Below are 15,400 nucleotides of genomic sequence, written 5' to 3'. Positions count from 1 at the left end.
TTTGTAGTCCAACTCTCACCTCCATACATGACCACTGGAAAAACCATAGCCTTGCCTAGATGGACATTTGTTGGCAAAGTAATTTCTGTGCTTTTTCATATGTTGTCTAGGTTGGGCATAACTTTTCTTCCAAGGAGTAAGTATCTTTTAATTTCATGGCTGCAGTCACCATCTGCAGTGATTTCCCCCCCCCCCCCCAAATAAAGTCTGTCACTGTTTCCATTGTTTCCGCATCTATTTGCCATGAAGTGATGGGACCGGATGCCATGATCTTCATTTTCTGAATGTTGAGTTTTAAGCCAACTTTTCACTCTCTTCTTTCACTTTTCACCTTTAGTTCTTCTTCGCTTTCTGCCATGGGATGGTGTCATCTGCATATCTGAGGTTATTGATATTTCTCCTGGCAATCCTGATTCCAGCCTGTGCTTCCTCAAGCCCAGCGTTTCTCATGATGTGCTCTGCATGTAAGTTAAATAAGCAGGGTGACAATATACAGCCTTGATGTACTCCTTTTCCTGTTTGGAACCAGTCTGTTGTTCCATGTCCAGTTCTAACTGTTGCTTCCTGACCTACAGACAGGTTTCTCCGGAGGCAGGTCAGGTGGTCTGGATGCTTTCTATATCCCTGGGGCTTGCTGACCACTGTTCGGCACACATTTGTTACTGCTCTGTGTAGCTTAGTTTTTGTCTGTCTTCCCTCACTAGAGTGTAAGCTCCACGGAGGGTCAGGGACTGCTGTCTTCTGTCCCCTACTAAGTGCCCAGCCCTGACACTGTGCCATCTCCATCAGTGTGTGTTCTGTGAATGAATATGAGTTAGTAAGTCAATGAACTGCGGTGGCACCTGCTGAAAGCAGGAAGAAGCCGCATCCTGCACGTTCAGTGATGTGGACAAAATAAGGGAGCTACTTTAGAGGCCCCTCAGGAGTCCAGGTGTCTAACATTCTGCTTGGCCACCATGCTCCCCCTCCACCAACGCTCGATAAAATCACCCTCTTAATTCCTATCGTGTGGGAGTGTGACTAACGTTCCCCCCACCAAAATGTCCACACTGTACCCCCCAGGAGCTGTGAACCCAGAATCTCGCTTGGCAGAGGGGATTGTGTAGACAGGATGAATGTGGGGGTCTCAGTGGGGAGGGGGAGATGGTGCTGGGTTAGGTGGGCAGACCCCAGCTAAGCATGTGTGGGTTTAGAAATAAGAGACGCTTGCAGATTCTGACATGCAGGAGACTTAGCATAAGGAGGTCACAGAGGGTGTGCACCCCTTGGGCCAGCCGGTGATGCTGAGGGACCAGAGTCCCACAGCTGCTGGAACTGCACACTTTACCAAGATCTGAATGAGCAGGAAACCCCGCCTCCCCAGGAGCCCCCGAGAAGGAAGGCCCTGCCGTCACCTGAATCCTTCTGCTCAGGTGGATCCAGCCTATTTTGGGTCCCACGCTCCATATCCTAGGATCGTCCGTTTGTCTTGCATTTAGACTTTCGGTTTGCAGTCGCTTGTTAAAGCAGCAGCAGTCTACCGTGGTGGCGGTTTAGTCGCTCAGTCGTGTCCGACTCTTTGCGACCCCACGGACTATACCCTGCCAGGCTCCTCTGTCCGTGGGACTTCCCAAGCCAAGATGCTGGAGTGGGTTGCCATTTCCTTCTCCAGGATAGCAAACTGTGGCAGTACGTAAACTGGACTTTTTTTTTTCTTCTTCTTCTGATTTGCTTTGTTTTGGATAATAACTACTCAGAGAACTAGCGTAATTACTTGAGTTCATTGAACGGAAGAGAAACAGTTGACACAAATGCGTAATACCTTGTAAGGAGAATAATTGAATAATTAACATGTATCCTAGGTTATACGAGAGGCACATTAAATGCTGAGTAGAATGCTCTAACCTTTCGCAGAAACGCAAAAGAAAAAATAGGTGGCTAGTTCCTTGACAGCAGATGGTGGCGATAATCATGTATGAAATATATGCCTGGAATATACATGAGCATGTAGTTCAAAGAGCAAGATTGGTGAAGCTTACAGGAGGGAAGAAGAAAAACGCATGATAATGGGAAAATAAAATAAACACTCCCCCTCTCAGTGGTGACATGCTGTGTTCTGATGAATGAGGCCAGTGGGAACCACTGTCTGAGATAGTTGTTCTTTCTTCCTTTTTTAAATCTAAAGTGAAAAGTGAAACGGAAGGTCGCTCCATTGTGTCTGACTCTTTGCGACCCCATGGACGATACAGTCCTTGGAATTCTCCAGGCCAGAATACTGGTGTGGGTCACTTTTCCCTTCTCCAGGGGATCTTCCTAACCCAGGGATTGAACCCAGGTCTCCCGCATTGCAGGCGGATTCTTTACCAGCTGAGCCACCAGGGAAGCAAGCCCAAGAATACTGAAGTGGGTGGCCTTTCCCTTCTCCAGTGAATCTTCCCCACCCAGGAATCGAACTGGGGTCTCCTGCTGTGCAGGCAGATTCTTTCCCAGCTGAGCCGCCAGGGAACACCTTTCCAATCTGTTTTTATTGACCCGGCTGTGCCGGGTCCTCGTTGCTGTAATCCAGGCTTTCTCTGGTTGCAGCGAGCAGGGCCTTCTCTCACCGTGGTGCCTGGGCTTTTCATTGCGGTGGCTTCTCCGGGTGTGGGGTGCAGGCTCAGACGTTGTGGCGTGTGGGCTGTAGAGGGTGGGCTTCGGGAGTTGTGGCACACGGGCTTCGTGGCATGTATAGGGTCGTCTGAGACCAGGGACAGAACCCCCTGCAGTGGCAGGCGGACTCTTACCCACTGGAGCAGCCGGGGAGTCCTGGGGTGGTGGTTCTGATGCCTCCATCAGTGTGGGGGTGGGGGGGGGGAGAATAAAGCCTCCTACTATCCCCCTACCTCCTTAGGCAGACACTGGGGGGCTCCACTCTCTAGAAGCCAGGAGGAGAGGCAGCCCACACTGTGCAGCTGGCGTCAGCTGGGAGCTTTGCGCGCCCGGCTCTGAGCCCTCAGCTCCGGGTTTCCCGTCTCTGACCTGGGAAGTCTGTAGGTGTCCGAGAGGAACGAGGATTAAAAGCGGAGGCCGGGCATGTCAAGGATGGGAATATGTGGGAGAGTACTGAATATCGGTGGTTTTTATCGATGGCTTATCTATTCTCTTAATTACTACCAATTTCTTTTCTCTTTTAAAAGCCAGGTTCTTCATTACCCAGCATTCAACTGCGGCCGTTTTGTTACAGATAGGGTGTCCGTGTGTGTACTGAGAACCCAAGTAGAAGCCCTGTGTCTCAGAGTGTCTCGTTACGCCATCTTGGATAATCCGCTGTTTTCTGTGCATCTCCTGGCATTCCCGTTTAGATCTGTCATTCCCCGACGGTGGCCTCTGAGGCTCATTCTGTTTGAGCCTCCGTTTTCTCAACTGTGAAATGGGCATAAGCTCATCAGTGTTACCATGCAGCAGCAGTTCCCAAACTTTTTGGCAATGGGGACCAGTTTTCGTGGAAGACGAGGTTCTCACAGCCTGGTTGGGGCGATGGTTTCGGGATGATGTAAATGCATTGATTTATTGTGCACTTTATTTCTAATCTGTCACCACTGCTGATCTGAGGGGAGGTATTGGCCTGCTGCCCGCAGGGTGGGAACCCCTGCCTTGGAGAGGAAATTGAAAAAAATCACGTTAGAGGTGTGCTTGAGACAGTCAAGTCCTGTAGGCTTGATGATTACAGTTGGGAAAGTGAAAGTCGCTCAGTCGTATCCGACTCTCTGCGACCCCATGAACTGTACAGTCTATGGGATTCTCCAGGCCAGAATACTGGAGTGGGTAGCCTTTCCCTTCTCCAGGGGATCTTCCCAACCCAGGGATCGAACCCAGCTCTCCCGCATTGCAGGCGGATTCTTTACCAGCTGAGCCACAAGGGCAGCCCTAATTACAGTTAATGTTTAGTAAATAATGAAGAAATAGGATAAGCCGTACACATCACTGCTCCGCACTCCTGTGTGAGTCTATCATGAAATTAAAGCCCCAGCTTTTATTTTATTTTATTTCACTGACTTGATAGAATTGAAACTCAAATACTTTGGCCACCTCATGCAAAGAGTTGACGCATTAGAAAAGACTCTGATGCTGGGAGGCATTGGAGGCAGGAGAAGGGGACGACAGAGGATGAGATGGCTGGATGGCATCACTGACTCGATGGACGTAAGTCTGAGGGTACTCCGGGAGTTGGTGATGGACAGCGAGGCCTGGCGTGCTGCGATTCATGGGGTCGCAAAGAGTCGGACACGACTGAGCGACTGAACCGAACTGAAATGAACTGAAACATTCTTTTACTCCTATCTTTGTTCATGAGCAGAGTGCTCACATGCACACCAAGTTGCCTCAGTCGTCCAGCTCTTTGCGTCCCCGTGGACTATAGCCCTCCAGGCTCCTCCCTCCATGGGATTCTCCAGGCAAGAATACTGGAATGGGTTGCCGTTTCCTCCTCCAGGGAATCTCCCTGACCCAGGGATCGAACCTGCATCTCTTGTGTCTCCTGCATTGGCAGGTGAGCTCTTTACCACTGGTGACAGCGGGGTGGCTCACCTCCATCTGTAAAGTCTTGAGACGTGGATGATTACTGCTGGGTCTTGCTGCCTTTAGGCATCTGAATTTTAGCCCTCTCACCATTGGCCCGGTGCACATTCATCCACGCACTTGTGTGTGATGACTCACACTTAAATTATATCAGCTTCATTTGTGGTGGCATGGAAATATTTTTCTTTCATCTGAACTGCAACGATAGTTGATTCTTTTCTCAGTTCAGTTCAGTTCAGTTGCTCAGTCGTGTCTGACTCTTTGCGACCCCATGAATCGCAGCACGCCAGGCCTCCCTGTCTGATCACCAACTCCCAGAGTTCACTCAGACTCACGTCCATGGAGTCAGTGATGCCATCCAGCCATCTCATCCTCTGTCGTCCCCTTCTCCTGCCTCCAATGCCTCCCAGCATCAGAGTCTTTTCCAATGAGTCAACTCTTCGCATGAGGTGGCCAAAGTACTGGAGTTTCAGCTTCAGCATCATTCCCTCCAAAGAAGTCCCAGGGGTGATCTCCTTCAGAGTGGACTGGTTGGATAAAAAAAGTATCGGACTGCGTTGGGTTTCAGTTGGGGCACCAGGGATCTTTAGCTGCAGCATGTGGCATCTAGTCACCTGACCAGGGATCGAACCTGGGCTCCCTGCATTGGCAGCACAGTGTGTTAGCCACTGGACCACCAGGGAAACCCCTCTCAGAACCTCCTTTGAAAGTTATGTGGTCCAAAGACTCATTTTATCTGGGATTGGATTTCCGTGGTATTTGGCATCGTATGTCCCTGGCGATGGAACTTACTGCCGTGGTCTGAATGTATCCCTCCCAAATTCCCGTGTCGAAGTCTTAACCCCCATTATGATGGTGTCTGGAGGCTGGGGGTCTTTGGAAAGTGCTGAGGTCATGAGGATGGAGCTGACGCAAATAGGATGAGTGCACTTATGAAGGAGACCCCCGAGAGCGCCCCTCACCACTAGCAGCAGTTGAGGGCGTAGAAGTGGGTTCCCGGCAGACACGGAGGCTCGTACTGCCGAGATTCTACAGCTGTGCCAGGTAAACTGTCGTTTCCTAAGCCTCCCCATCTGTGGGATTTTGTTGTAGCAGCCTGAACAGACTAGAACAGGGGACTGGCATTGAGAGGCAAGAAGGCTCTGTAACGAATAGCTCAAGTGGCTCTGTAACTGAGTTAACGACCAGGAAGAGGCTCAGTAAGTTTAGAGGCACAGGTTAGCAAAAGACTGCACTGCCACAGGGGGTTCTGGTGAGGACTCGGAAAGAAAACAAGAAACCGGGGAGAGAGCCTCCGTCTTCTTAGAGAAACCTGGAGAGTGCAGGCCGTGTGGATGAGGTCACAGACGGAAGTGAGGAATTTTTGTTGTTGTTAGTTACTTTATTTGGCTGCATCTGATCTTAGTTGCAGCCCTTGGGAACTTTGCATTGCATCACGTGGGATGTTTCTTCACAGTCCACAGGCTCCCTAGCTGTGCTGTGTCTGGTCCGGAGCACGTGGTATCAGTAGTCCCTGCGCCTAGTCTTCACAAACAGGATCCTAATTCCCCTACCAAGGATCGAACCCACGTCCCTGGCATTGCAAGGCGGACCCTTAACCACTGGACCGCCAGCAGAGTCCCTGGAAACCCAGAAATCTTAAGCAGACGGCGGAGGAAAGGTCATCCTTGTCATGAGCTGACCAAGAAGAATCATGTGCGTGTCCTCCCGTGTTTTGTGGAGGCTACAGCTCGCTAGTTGTCATGTTGGGTGTTTGGGGGCAGTTTCCAAGCACAGCGTGGAAAGAGCAACCTGGTTTCTCTTGGCTGCTTAGAGTGAGAGACGAGAAGAGGGAAGAGACTTCAAGATGGAATTGTTCCGCAAAACGGAAGGAGAACTTAAAGGTTTGGAATGCTCTCAGCCTGGGTGTCCTGGAAAGAAGGAGACTGCCTGTTTAGGATGGAACAGGAAGGGCATGGCCATCTGGCCGGGGAACCTTCTGCTGACAGGGTCAGGTGACGGTCATTCAGCGGTCTAGACTGAAGCCAGGCCCTGTGGTCCCAGAGCACGGGAGAAGGCCTTTCAGACAGCACTGGGGGCTCTGCCATCAGAGGTCTGAGAGTGCCAGGCCCTCGCCAACACAGGGCACAGCAGAGGAGGCGCTCCCAGGAAGGCAGTGCCCTGCAGAGCCCGGGGGTGCAGCTGACCCCCATCCCACCCCACGACCCCAGCGCTGGGGAGACCCTACAAGGAGACCCACTTGTGCTCAGTCGGGTCCGACTCTTTGTGACCCCCACCCCTATGGACTGTAGCCAGCCAGGCTCCTCTGTTCCTGGGATTCTCCAGGCAGGAATACTGGAGCGAGTTGCCATGCCCTTCTCCAGGGGATCTTTCCAAACCAGGGACCGAACCCCGGTCTCCTGCATTGCAGGCGGATGCTTTACCACCTGAGCCGCTAGGGAAACCCTGGGGGACCCAGGCACAGAGGCGAATACTTGTCATGGGTTCTTTGTTTATTTGCTTGTTCAGTCACCCAGTTGTGTCTGACTCTTGGTGACCCCATGGACTGCAGCACACCAGGCCTCCCTGTCCCTCACCGTCTCCTGGACTTTGCCCACGTTCACGGCCATTGCACCAGGGATGCCGTCCACCCATCTCATTCTCCGATGCCCTCCTCCTTCTGTCGTCAATCTTTCCCAGCATCAGGGACTTTTCCAATGAGTCGTCTGTTCACATCAGATGACCAAAATACTGGAGCTTCAGCAAAGGTCCTTCCAGTGAATATCCAGGGTCAATCTCCCTCAAGATTGACTGGTTTGATCTGCCATCATGGGTCCTTGGGAATTCCTTTATCTGTGGGCCCCTTTGTGTAGTGTCCCCCCAAATGTCTGAATGCGTTCACCTCATTTCATGCCTTTTATGCTCCAGGTTTTATTCTGGCCTATTTTTCTTCAAAAGGAAACATACAATCAGGAAATCCAAACGTATTGTAATATTAGCCTTCAGCAAAGGATACGCAGAGAAGTAAATCCTTTTTTTAAAACCAAGTCGTGTGTTTGTTGGCTGTCCATATATCTTTTTTTTTTATTTTTGGAGAAATGTCTGTTTAGGTCTTCCAAGCATTTTTTGTTTTTTTAAATTTTCTTTTATTGAGCTGTATGAGCTGCTTGTACATTTTGGAAATTCCTGCTTTGTTGCAAATATTTTCTCCCATTCAGAGGGCTGTCTTTTCGTCTTGTTTATGGTTTCCCAGCACAGGGAGCTCAGCTGTGTGCTCTGTGATGACCTAAAGGGATGGGATGGGGAGATGGGAGGGAGGCTCAAGAGGGGAGGTTATACGTATGGCTGATTCACCGGCTTTTGTACAGCAGACACTTAACACAACCATGCAAAGCAATTATACTCCAAACAAACCAAAAAAAGCATAGTAAATCAGCTGTATCTCAATAAGAGAAAAAGATTTTAAAAAGTCATGTATCACCCCCACAACTGAGCAGAAATGATTTTGAAATTAACCATGCCGCAGAGGGATGGGGCTTCCCTGGTGGTTCAGCTGGTAAAGAATCTGCCAATTACAAGAGACACGGGAGAGGAGGGTTTGATCCCTACGTTGGGAAGATCCCCCTGGAGAACGAAATGGCAACCCACTGCAGTATTCTTGCCTGGAGAATCCCATGGACAGAGGAGCCTGGCAGGTTACCTACCGTCCATAGGGGTCAGAGAGAGTTGGACATGACTCAGGAGCTAAACAACAGCGACAGCAGAGGATAGAGCTTTGGCACCTGTCTAAATTGGTACAAACTGTTGAATCTGTGTTTAAAGCTCGCCCACCGTGTGTATGCGCTGAGATGGTCCTTCGACATCCACGGAGGCACTCTGATACACACACACCCAGGAGGGCGTCCATGCAGAATGGTGTCCCTCTCGGAAAGAAGAACCCCATCTCCATCACTACGATGTCCTCAATTTCCCTGCACACAGTGAGCATGTTTTTCCTCAGGGACAGCTCACATTGAGCCTTTCGAAGGTGAAATAAGGACTGAATTTAAGATTGGTCATTACGTTGGAAAGACTGGGGAAGATAAATTTGAGCCTGTCTTTGAATTTCAAGTACACCAGCAGGCTCTGAATAAACAGCCAGATTCTCATCAAACGCCACAGTCAACTTTAGGCACAAATGAGACTTGTTGAGAATTTATTCTCCAAGGAGGCCGGGCTACATCATTTTCTAAACACCTCTTTCCTGTGCAATGAAAAACGAGAAGAGCTCGTCCTAACGTGTGTGGAATGCACACTTGGCCGTGGTTTATCCGGTCGTAAAGGAAGTTACTAATGTTTATTCTTATCATGGTGTACTTCGGGTGCGTGTGTGTGTGCTCATTTGCCCAGCTGTGTGTGGCTGTGTGCGATCCCAAGGACTGTAGCCCACCAGGCCCCTCTGTCTGTGGGAAATGCCCCAGCAAGAATCCTGGAGTGGGTTGCCATGCCCTCCTCCAGGGGATCTTCCCAACCCACGGACTGAACCCGAGTCTCCTGTGTCTCCTTACATTGCAACTGGATTCTTTACCACTGAGGTACCAGGGAAGCTCAGGGAAACAAAAGCCGAATTAGTGGTTTAACATCCATGTAATTCTTTCCTCTTCTTTTTTTTTTTTTTTTTTTTTGACTATCAGTTCGTACTTGTGGCGCACGGGATCTTTGCTTTTTGCTGCAACACGCAAGCTTGTCAGTTGAGGCCTGTGAGCACTAAGCTGCGGTGTGTGGTGTCTAGTTCCCTGACCAGGGATGGATCCAAGGCTGCCTGTACTGGGAGCACAAGAGTCTCAGCCGCTGGACCCCCAGGGAAGTCCGACACATGCGTTAATTCTTGCGGTGCTGGACTAAGTGACGGGGAAGGAACACTAGGCTCCTACCTTCTGTGCCGGTGCTCCCAACCAAAGAGCATCCCCAAGGTATGGCTAAATATCCGTTGGAGGGCTCAGACAGCCCCGCTTGAGGACCCCCCACCCACCCCCGGCCCTAGACATTTCGAGATTTATTAAGAAAAATTTCACTGAGGGCCGGTGAGTTTGAGACAGTAAAAGAGCCCCGTTTAGCCATAGTGTTTCATATCTCATTAACTACCTCCCTCCTTAGAAAATCCTATTTGCTTGCAGTCAGGAAGAAAAGCTGCTTAGTTCCTGTCTGTCGAAAGCCAATTTTCCTACTAACCACAGTTTGATACACAAATCAGTAGCCTGAATAAACTGTGACAGAACAAATACATTGATTTTGGGGGAAAATGATGGGTATTTTCCAGTTCACTGCACTCTTCAAACCCGTTCAGAGGATTCTTAACTGTTTCTATCTGTGACAAAGTAATTGGATAGCATTTTTCATCTCAATACCTCCAAAAGAGATCCAGGCATTAACTTGTGAACTTCACTTTATATCTTGTCAGGAGGGATGGGGGAACCCAGATAGTTCAGCTTTTAAAGGTAGTGATGGGTTTGTTTTTTCTCTTTGTTTTTGCAAGCCACATGTCTGCATAGCATAGTGAAACGAGCTGTTACAGCGAAGTTAGGGGTTCTATCCCTGGGACAGGAAGATCCCCTGGAGGTGGAAATGGCAACCCACTCCAGTATTCTTGCCTGAAGAATCCCACGGACAGAGAGGCCTGATGGACTACAGTCCGTGGGGTCTCAAAGAGTCAGACACGACCGAGCGACTGAGCATGCATGCTCAGTGAAATAAGTGACTAGAGTTATCGAGTGTCTTTGGTTGTTTAAAGGCCCCTGTGGCGGTGGTTTAGTCGGTAAGTCGTGTCTGACTCTTGCGACCCTGTGGACAGTAAGAAATGTGTCCCCTGTGTTGGCAGGTGGATTCTTTTTTTTCTTTTTTAAATTGGAGGCTAATTACAGTATTGTGGTGGTTTTTGCCGTACTTTCACATGAATCAGCCATGGGTGTACATGTGTGGCAGGTGGATTCTTAACCACTGGATCACCAGGGAAATTCTGTAATAATTTTTCCCCCACCACTGTATCCATTGTACTTTATCATTTTTTTCACCGCTTCGTTTTTTTTTTTTTTTAATTACCTTTAATTGGAGGATAACTGAAAGTGAAAGTGAAGTCACTCAGTCATTTCTGACTTCAGGCTCCTGCATCCATGGGATTCTCCAGGCAAGAATACTGGAGCAGGTTGCCATTTCCTCCTCCAGGGGGTCATCCTGACCGAGAAATTGAACCCAGGTCTCCCACACTGTTAGGCAGATTCTTCACTAACTGAGCTTCGAGGGAAGCCCGAATTAAAGGCCTCTAAGTCCTGTCATTTCCAAGATGTGTGCTGGACACAGACTGTTTCCGTTACTGCTTTAGTTCAGCCTTGCCTTTTGCTTGCTGGCAACTTCATTAAAGAGCCGCGCTGCGCTTGCGGAGCACACCCAGGGTCTGTAGTTGTTTTCTGCACTGCTTTGTTTCTGTACTCATGGCGATGCTGAGCGCGGCCTTTCTGCAGTCGCGGGCAGCAAGGGCTGCTCTGGAGTCGGAGTCCTCAGGCTTCTTGCAGTGGCTTCTCGTCGCGGGGCACAGGCTCATTAGCTGTAGTCAGTGGGCCCCATTGCCTTGTGGGCTGTGGCACCTTCCTTTCCTGACCAGGAGTCGAGCCCGTGTCCCCAGCATTGGCAGGTGGATTCTTAACCACTGGACCACCAGGGAAGTCCTGAAATAATTTTTTTTCCCCCAGCACTGTATCCATTGTACTTTATTTTTTTTTCACAGCTGCTTTTTTTTAAATTAATTTTAATTGGAGAATAATTGAAAGTGAAGTTGCTCAGTCTTTCCTGACTCTTTGAGAGCCTGTGGAGGATAATGACTTTACAATCTCGTGATGGTTTTTGCATACATCAACATGAATCAGCCCAAAGTATCCATGTGTTCCCCCACCACACCACGTCCTGAATTCCTCTCCCGTTTCCCTCCCCACCCTATCCTGCTGGGTGGTCCCAGAGCACCGGCTAGAAAGTGTTAAGTCACTCAGTCATGTCCGACTCTCTGAGACCCCACAGACTGTAGCCCGCCAGGCTCCTCTGCCCATGCGGATTCTCCAGGCAAGAATACTGGACTGAGTTGCCATTGCCCTCCTCCAGGAGATCTTCCCGACCTAGGGATCAAACCCAGGTCTCCTGCATTGGCGGGCACATTCTTTACCACTGAGCCACCAGGGAAGCCCCTGTAATTACGTGTTTTTAAAGGAGTGGGCAAGTGATGAATTAGGGTGAAGGCAGTGGCCGGAACTGTGTCCAGTCTTGTGCTGAAAGCTGATCAGGGCGACTAGGGGGCTGACAAGGTTGGGCCTGAGTTTGCTTGGTTTCCATCCTATCGTCCCCACTGATGACTGTGATCTGCAAACCACCAGAGAGGCTGCTCACCCTGGCTTGCACCCTTCTGCGAAGGGTGCAGGTAGCGGCAGGCGTGGCACCCTATTCTAAAAGCTGAGATTTTTGGAGATGAATGCCTCAGTGAGGGCTGGTCTGCACCGACCCTCCTTAGAAGGCTGAGAGCTCCCGTGCAGGGCTGTCATCATAGCTCGGGTCCGTGCTTTGCGCTCTGAGATTTTGGAGGTGAATGCCTCAGTGAGGGCTGGTCTGCACCGACCCTCCTTAGAAGGCTGAGAGCTCCTGTGCAGGGCTGTCATCATACCTCGGGTCCGTGCTTTGCGCTCGACACCTTACAGTTCTCCCTTTGTTTACTTCTCCGTGTTTCATTGGAGGATCATTGCTTCACAATATTGTGTTGGTCTCTGCCATCCAGTCCGCACCCATCAGCCGTAGGTACACACACGTCCTCTCCCTCTTAAACCTCCCTCCCACCTCCCACCCCAATTTCTTCTTTTTTTCTTTTTTATTTCTATTGAAGTATAGTTAATTTACAGTTGTTATTATTTTCTGTTGTGTGGCAGTGATTCAGTTATACACACACGCATATATATGCACATTCTGTTTTTTAATATTTTCTATTATGGTTTATCATAGGATTTTTTTTTAATTGGAGTATAGCTGCTTTACAATGTTGTGCTGGTCTCTGCTCTGCAATGAAATGCATCAGCCATATATATACATCCATCCATGCCCTCACATCGCATCCCTCTTGAACATGCCCAGCCCTATCCCAGCCCTCTAGGTGATTACAGAGCACCAGGCTGAGCTCCCTGCACTAATCCAGCCAGCAGCTTCCCACTAGCTCTCGTTTTAGACATGGTCGTGTGTATATGTGTCAGTGCTTGAGTCGGTAATGCCATCCAACCATCTCATCCTCTGTCGTCCCCTCCTCCTCCTCCCTCCCTCGATTTTTCCCAGCATCGGGGTCTTTTCCAGTGAGTCGGCTCTTCCCACCAGGCCGTTATGCTGGTGACTGGGCCTCTCCTTATTTGCCTTTCCGAATAAATCAGCTTGTGAGAGCTGACCTCACACATCACAGGTACAGCATGGTTTCTTTAGGGAAATGCCCTTCTGCCTTCTAAGTAACTCTTACCGGATGTTGGGTGTGCCCAGTTGCTGAGTTGTATCTGACTCTGCAACCTCGTAGACTGCAGCCCGCCAGGCTCCTCTGTCCGTGGCATTCTCCAGGCAGGAGTACTGGAGCGGGTTGCCATTTCCTCCTCCAGGGGATCTTCCTGACCCAGGGACTGAACCCACGTCACTTCTGTTTCCTGCCGTGGTAAGCAGGCTCTTTACCACTAGTGCCACTGGGAAGCCCTCGTGGACATTGCACAAGTCATTTTTAAGGCTCATAACCCATCTCTGAATAATTCCTGCTGGGAAAAGAAGCTTGATGAAACCTTTCACAGCAAACAGCGATGGAGTCTTCACTTACCAACTGAAGGTTTGGAGCTTAAGCAGTCACTATCTAACGCTGTATCTTTCCTGATAGAACACAGCGATTTGCAAACTGCATCGCACAATAAAAACTTGTGCGTGTCAGGAAAGCTCCCCAGAACCTGGCTTTTCTTGTGGGAGGAGACAGTAATATTTGCAACCGCAGTCTTTTTCCACTTTTTAAATGGAAGGTAAAGTATAATTGGTGCGCCTAGCTGGCAGTGTCTCATCACATATCCAGGGCGTGTCCCTGGCATGTAACATGTATTCTTCCCTCAGTGACAGCCTGGTGACATAAATGCAAACATCCCTCAGCTGTGAGCTAATCAATGCCATGACGACCAGAGGGGCTTGTTCCTCCACAAGATTGAAACGTCCAAATGATTCTCACAGTGTGGCAGAGAAGATTGTAAATAACTGACTTGCAGCCTGTACGACTGAGGGAATTTAGACACACCTGGACTTTAATCCGTCTAGTCAACAAAGATTCGTCTAGTCAAGGCTAGGGTTTTTCCAGTAGTCATGTATGGATGTGAGAGTTGAACCATAAAGAAAGCTGAGCGCTGAAGAATCAATGCTTTTGAACCATGGTGTTGGAGAAGACCCTTGAGAGTCCCTTGGAATGCAAGGAGACCCAACCAGTCTAACCTAAAGGAGATCGGTCCTGAGAGTTCATTGGAAGGACTGATGCTGAAGCTGAAACTCCAGTACTTTGGCCATCTGATGTGAAGAGCTGACTCCTTTGAAAAGACCCTGATGTTGGGAAAGATTGAAGGCGGGAGGAGAAGGGGATGACAGAGGATACGATGGTTGGATGGCATCACCAACTCGATGGACATGAGTTTGAGTAAACTCCAGGAGGTGGAGATGGGCAGGGAGGCCTGGAGTGCCATGCTTCATGGGGTCACAAAGACTCGGACACGACTGAGTGACTGAACTGAACTGGACTTTAATCGTGCAGTGAGTCGACCATCTGCCATTAAAGTGCCAGTGTTTCTCAGGTGAAGGCGATGGAATCAGAGGACCATGAATTGTCCAATGTCTTTAATGTCTTTTCCAACATGAAAAATTTTATCTTCTGTTTAAGCATGTCCTGGTGGCTCACTTGATAAAAAATTCTACCCGCAATGCAGGATACCCAGGTTCAATCCCTGGGTTGGGAAGATCCCCTGGAGAAGGGAATGGCAACCCACTCCCATATTCTTGCCTGGAGAATCCCTTGGATAGAGGAGCCTGGGAAGACCCCAGTCCATGAGTTTGCAAAGAGTTGGGCATGACTGAGCTACTAATGCTTTCGGTTTTACTGTGTCCATGAAATCCATGGACCGTATTTCATTTTTATAGTAGATTTTGGAGAAGGAAACGGCAACCCACTCCAGTATTCTTGCCTGGAAAATCCTATGGACGGAGGAACCTGGTAAGCTACAGTCCATGGGTTTGCAAAGAGTCGGACTCGGCTGAATGACTTCACTTTCACTTCACTTCGTGTTTGAACAATTGTAACCTCCTAGTAGGTGACGTGTGAAATAGATGGTAGGGCGTGTTGCTGTCTCATTTCACAAGCTGTGTCTTAATTTTGTCCACTAGGTCCTGCTGGCCAGCAGCTTCCTGCCCATCTATGCAGGACTGAAACCAGTGGAATACAAAGGGCAGGTAAGCGTCCTAGAGCTGACGCGGGATCCGTGGTTCCTGGGGTCATCCGTTTCCTTTCGGAAGATCCAGGATTGTTGATATTATCCTGGCAGCTCCCACTCTGTTCCTGTGACTTTGGTCTCATAGGTTTGTGTCTGTTTAACAAAAGAAAAAAGGTCCAGTGCAGGGGCCATGGTACCCTAGAGTTGAGATTTCGTGATTGAGAATGATTGACTAGGGCCCTCCGTTTTTCCTCTGGTTACAAAAAAAAAAAAAAACACTTCACCCTTATTTTGAATATCCAAAGAAGCAGCAGAGCTTGTGAACAATTTATTGAAGTACAGCTGCTTTGCAGTGTTGTGTGCGCATGCCCAGTCATGTCCGACTCTGTGACCCC

At 49.3% G+C, this 15,400-nt stretch overlaps 1 protein-coding gene across 20 annotated transcripts in view; it reads left to right on the top strand.

Moving 5' to 3' along the window:
* LOC138431411 (patatin-like phospholipase domain-containing protein 4) overlaps positions 1-15,400 on the top strand; it is a 120,781-nt gene that overhangs the window by 10,764 nt on the left and 94,617 nt on the right. For 10 of the 20 annotated variants that reach the window (XR_011253681.1, XR_011253680.1, XR_011253682.1 and 7 more), the window contains one exon: positions 14,959-15,024. The exons of 6 other annotated variants lie outside the window; for them this stretch is intronic. Coding sequence is in view for 9 of the 14 variants with exons in the window: in XM_069573537.2 (XP_069429638.1) it covers positions 14,959-15,024 (66 nt within the window). In the remaining 5 variants the exon portion in view is untranslated. Of the gene's footprint in view, positions 1-9,188; positions 9,643-14,958; positions 15,025-15,400 lie in introns of those variants that run through there. 4 more of the 20 variants (XR_011253677.2, XM_069573533.2, XM_069573534.1 and 1 more) reach the window with 2 other exon arrangements.

This window comes from Ovis canadensis, chromosome Y (genome assembly GCF_042477335.2).
Source record: "Ovis canadensis isolate MfBH-ARS-UI-01 breed Bighorn chromosome Y, ARS-UI_OviCan_v2, whole genome shotgun sequence".
Lineage (NCBI taxonomy): Eukaryota > Metazoa > Chordata > Mammalia > Artiodactyla > Bovidae > Ovis > Ovis canadensis.
This window is presented reverse-complemented; position numbering and strand designations above follow the sequence as displayed.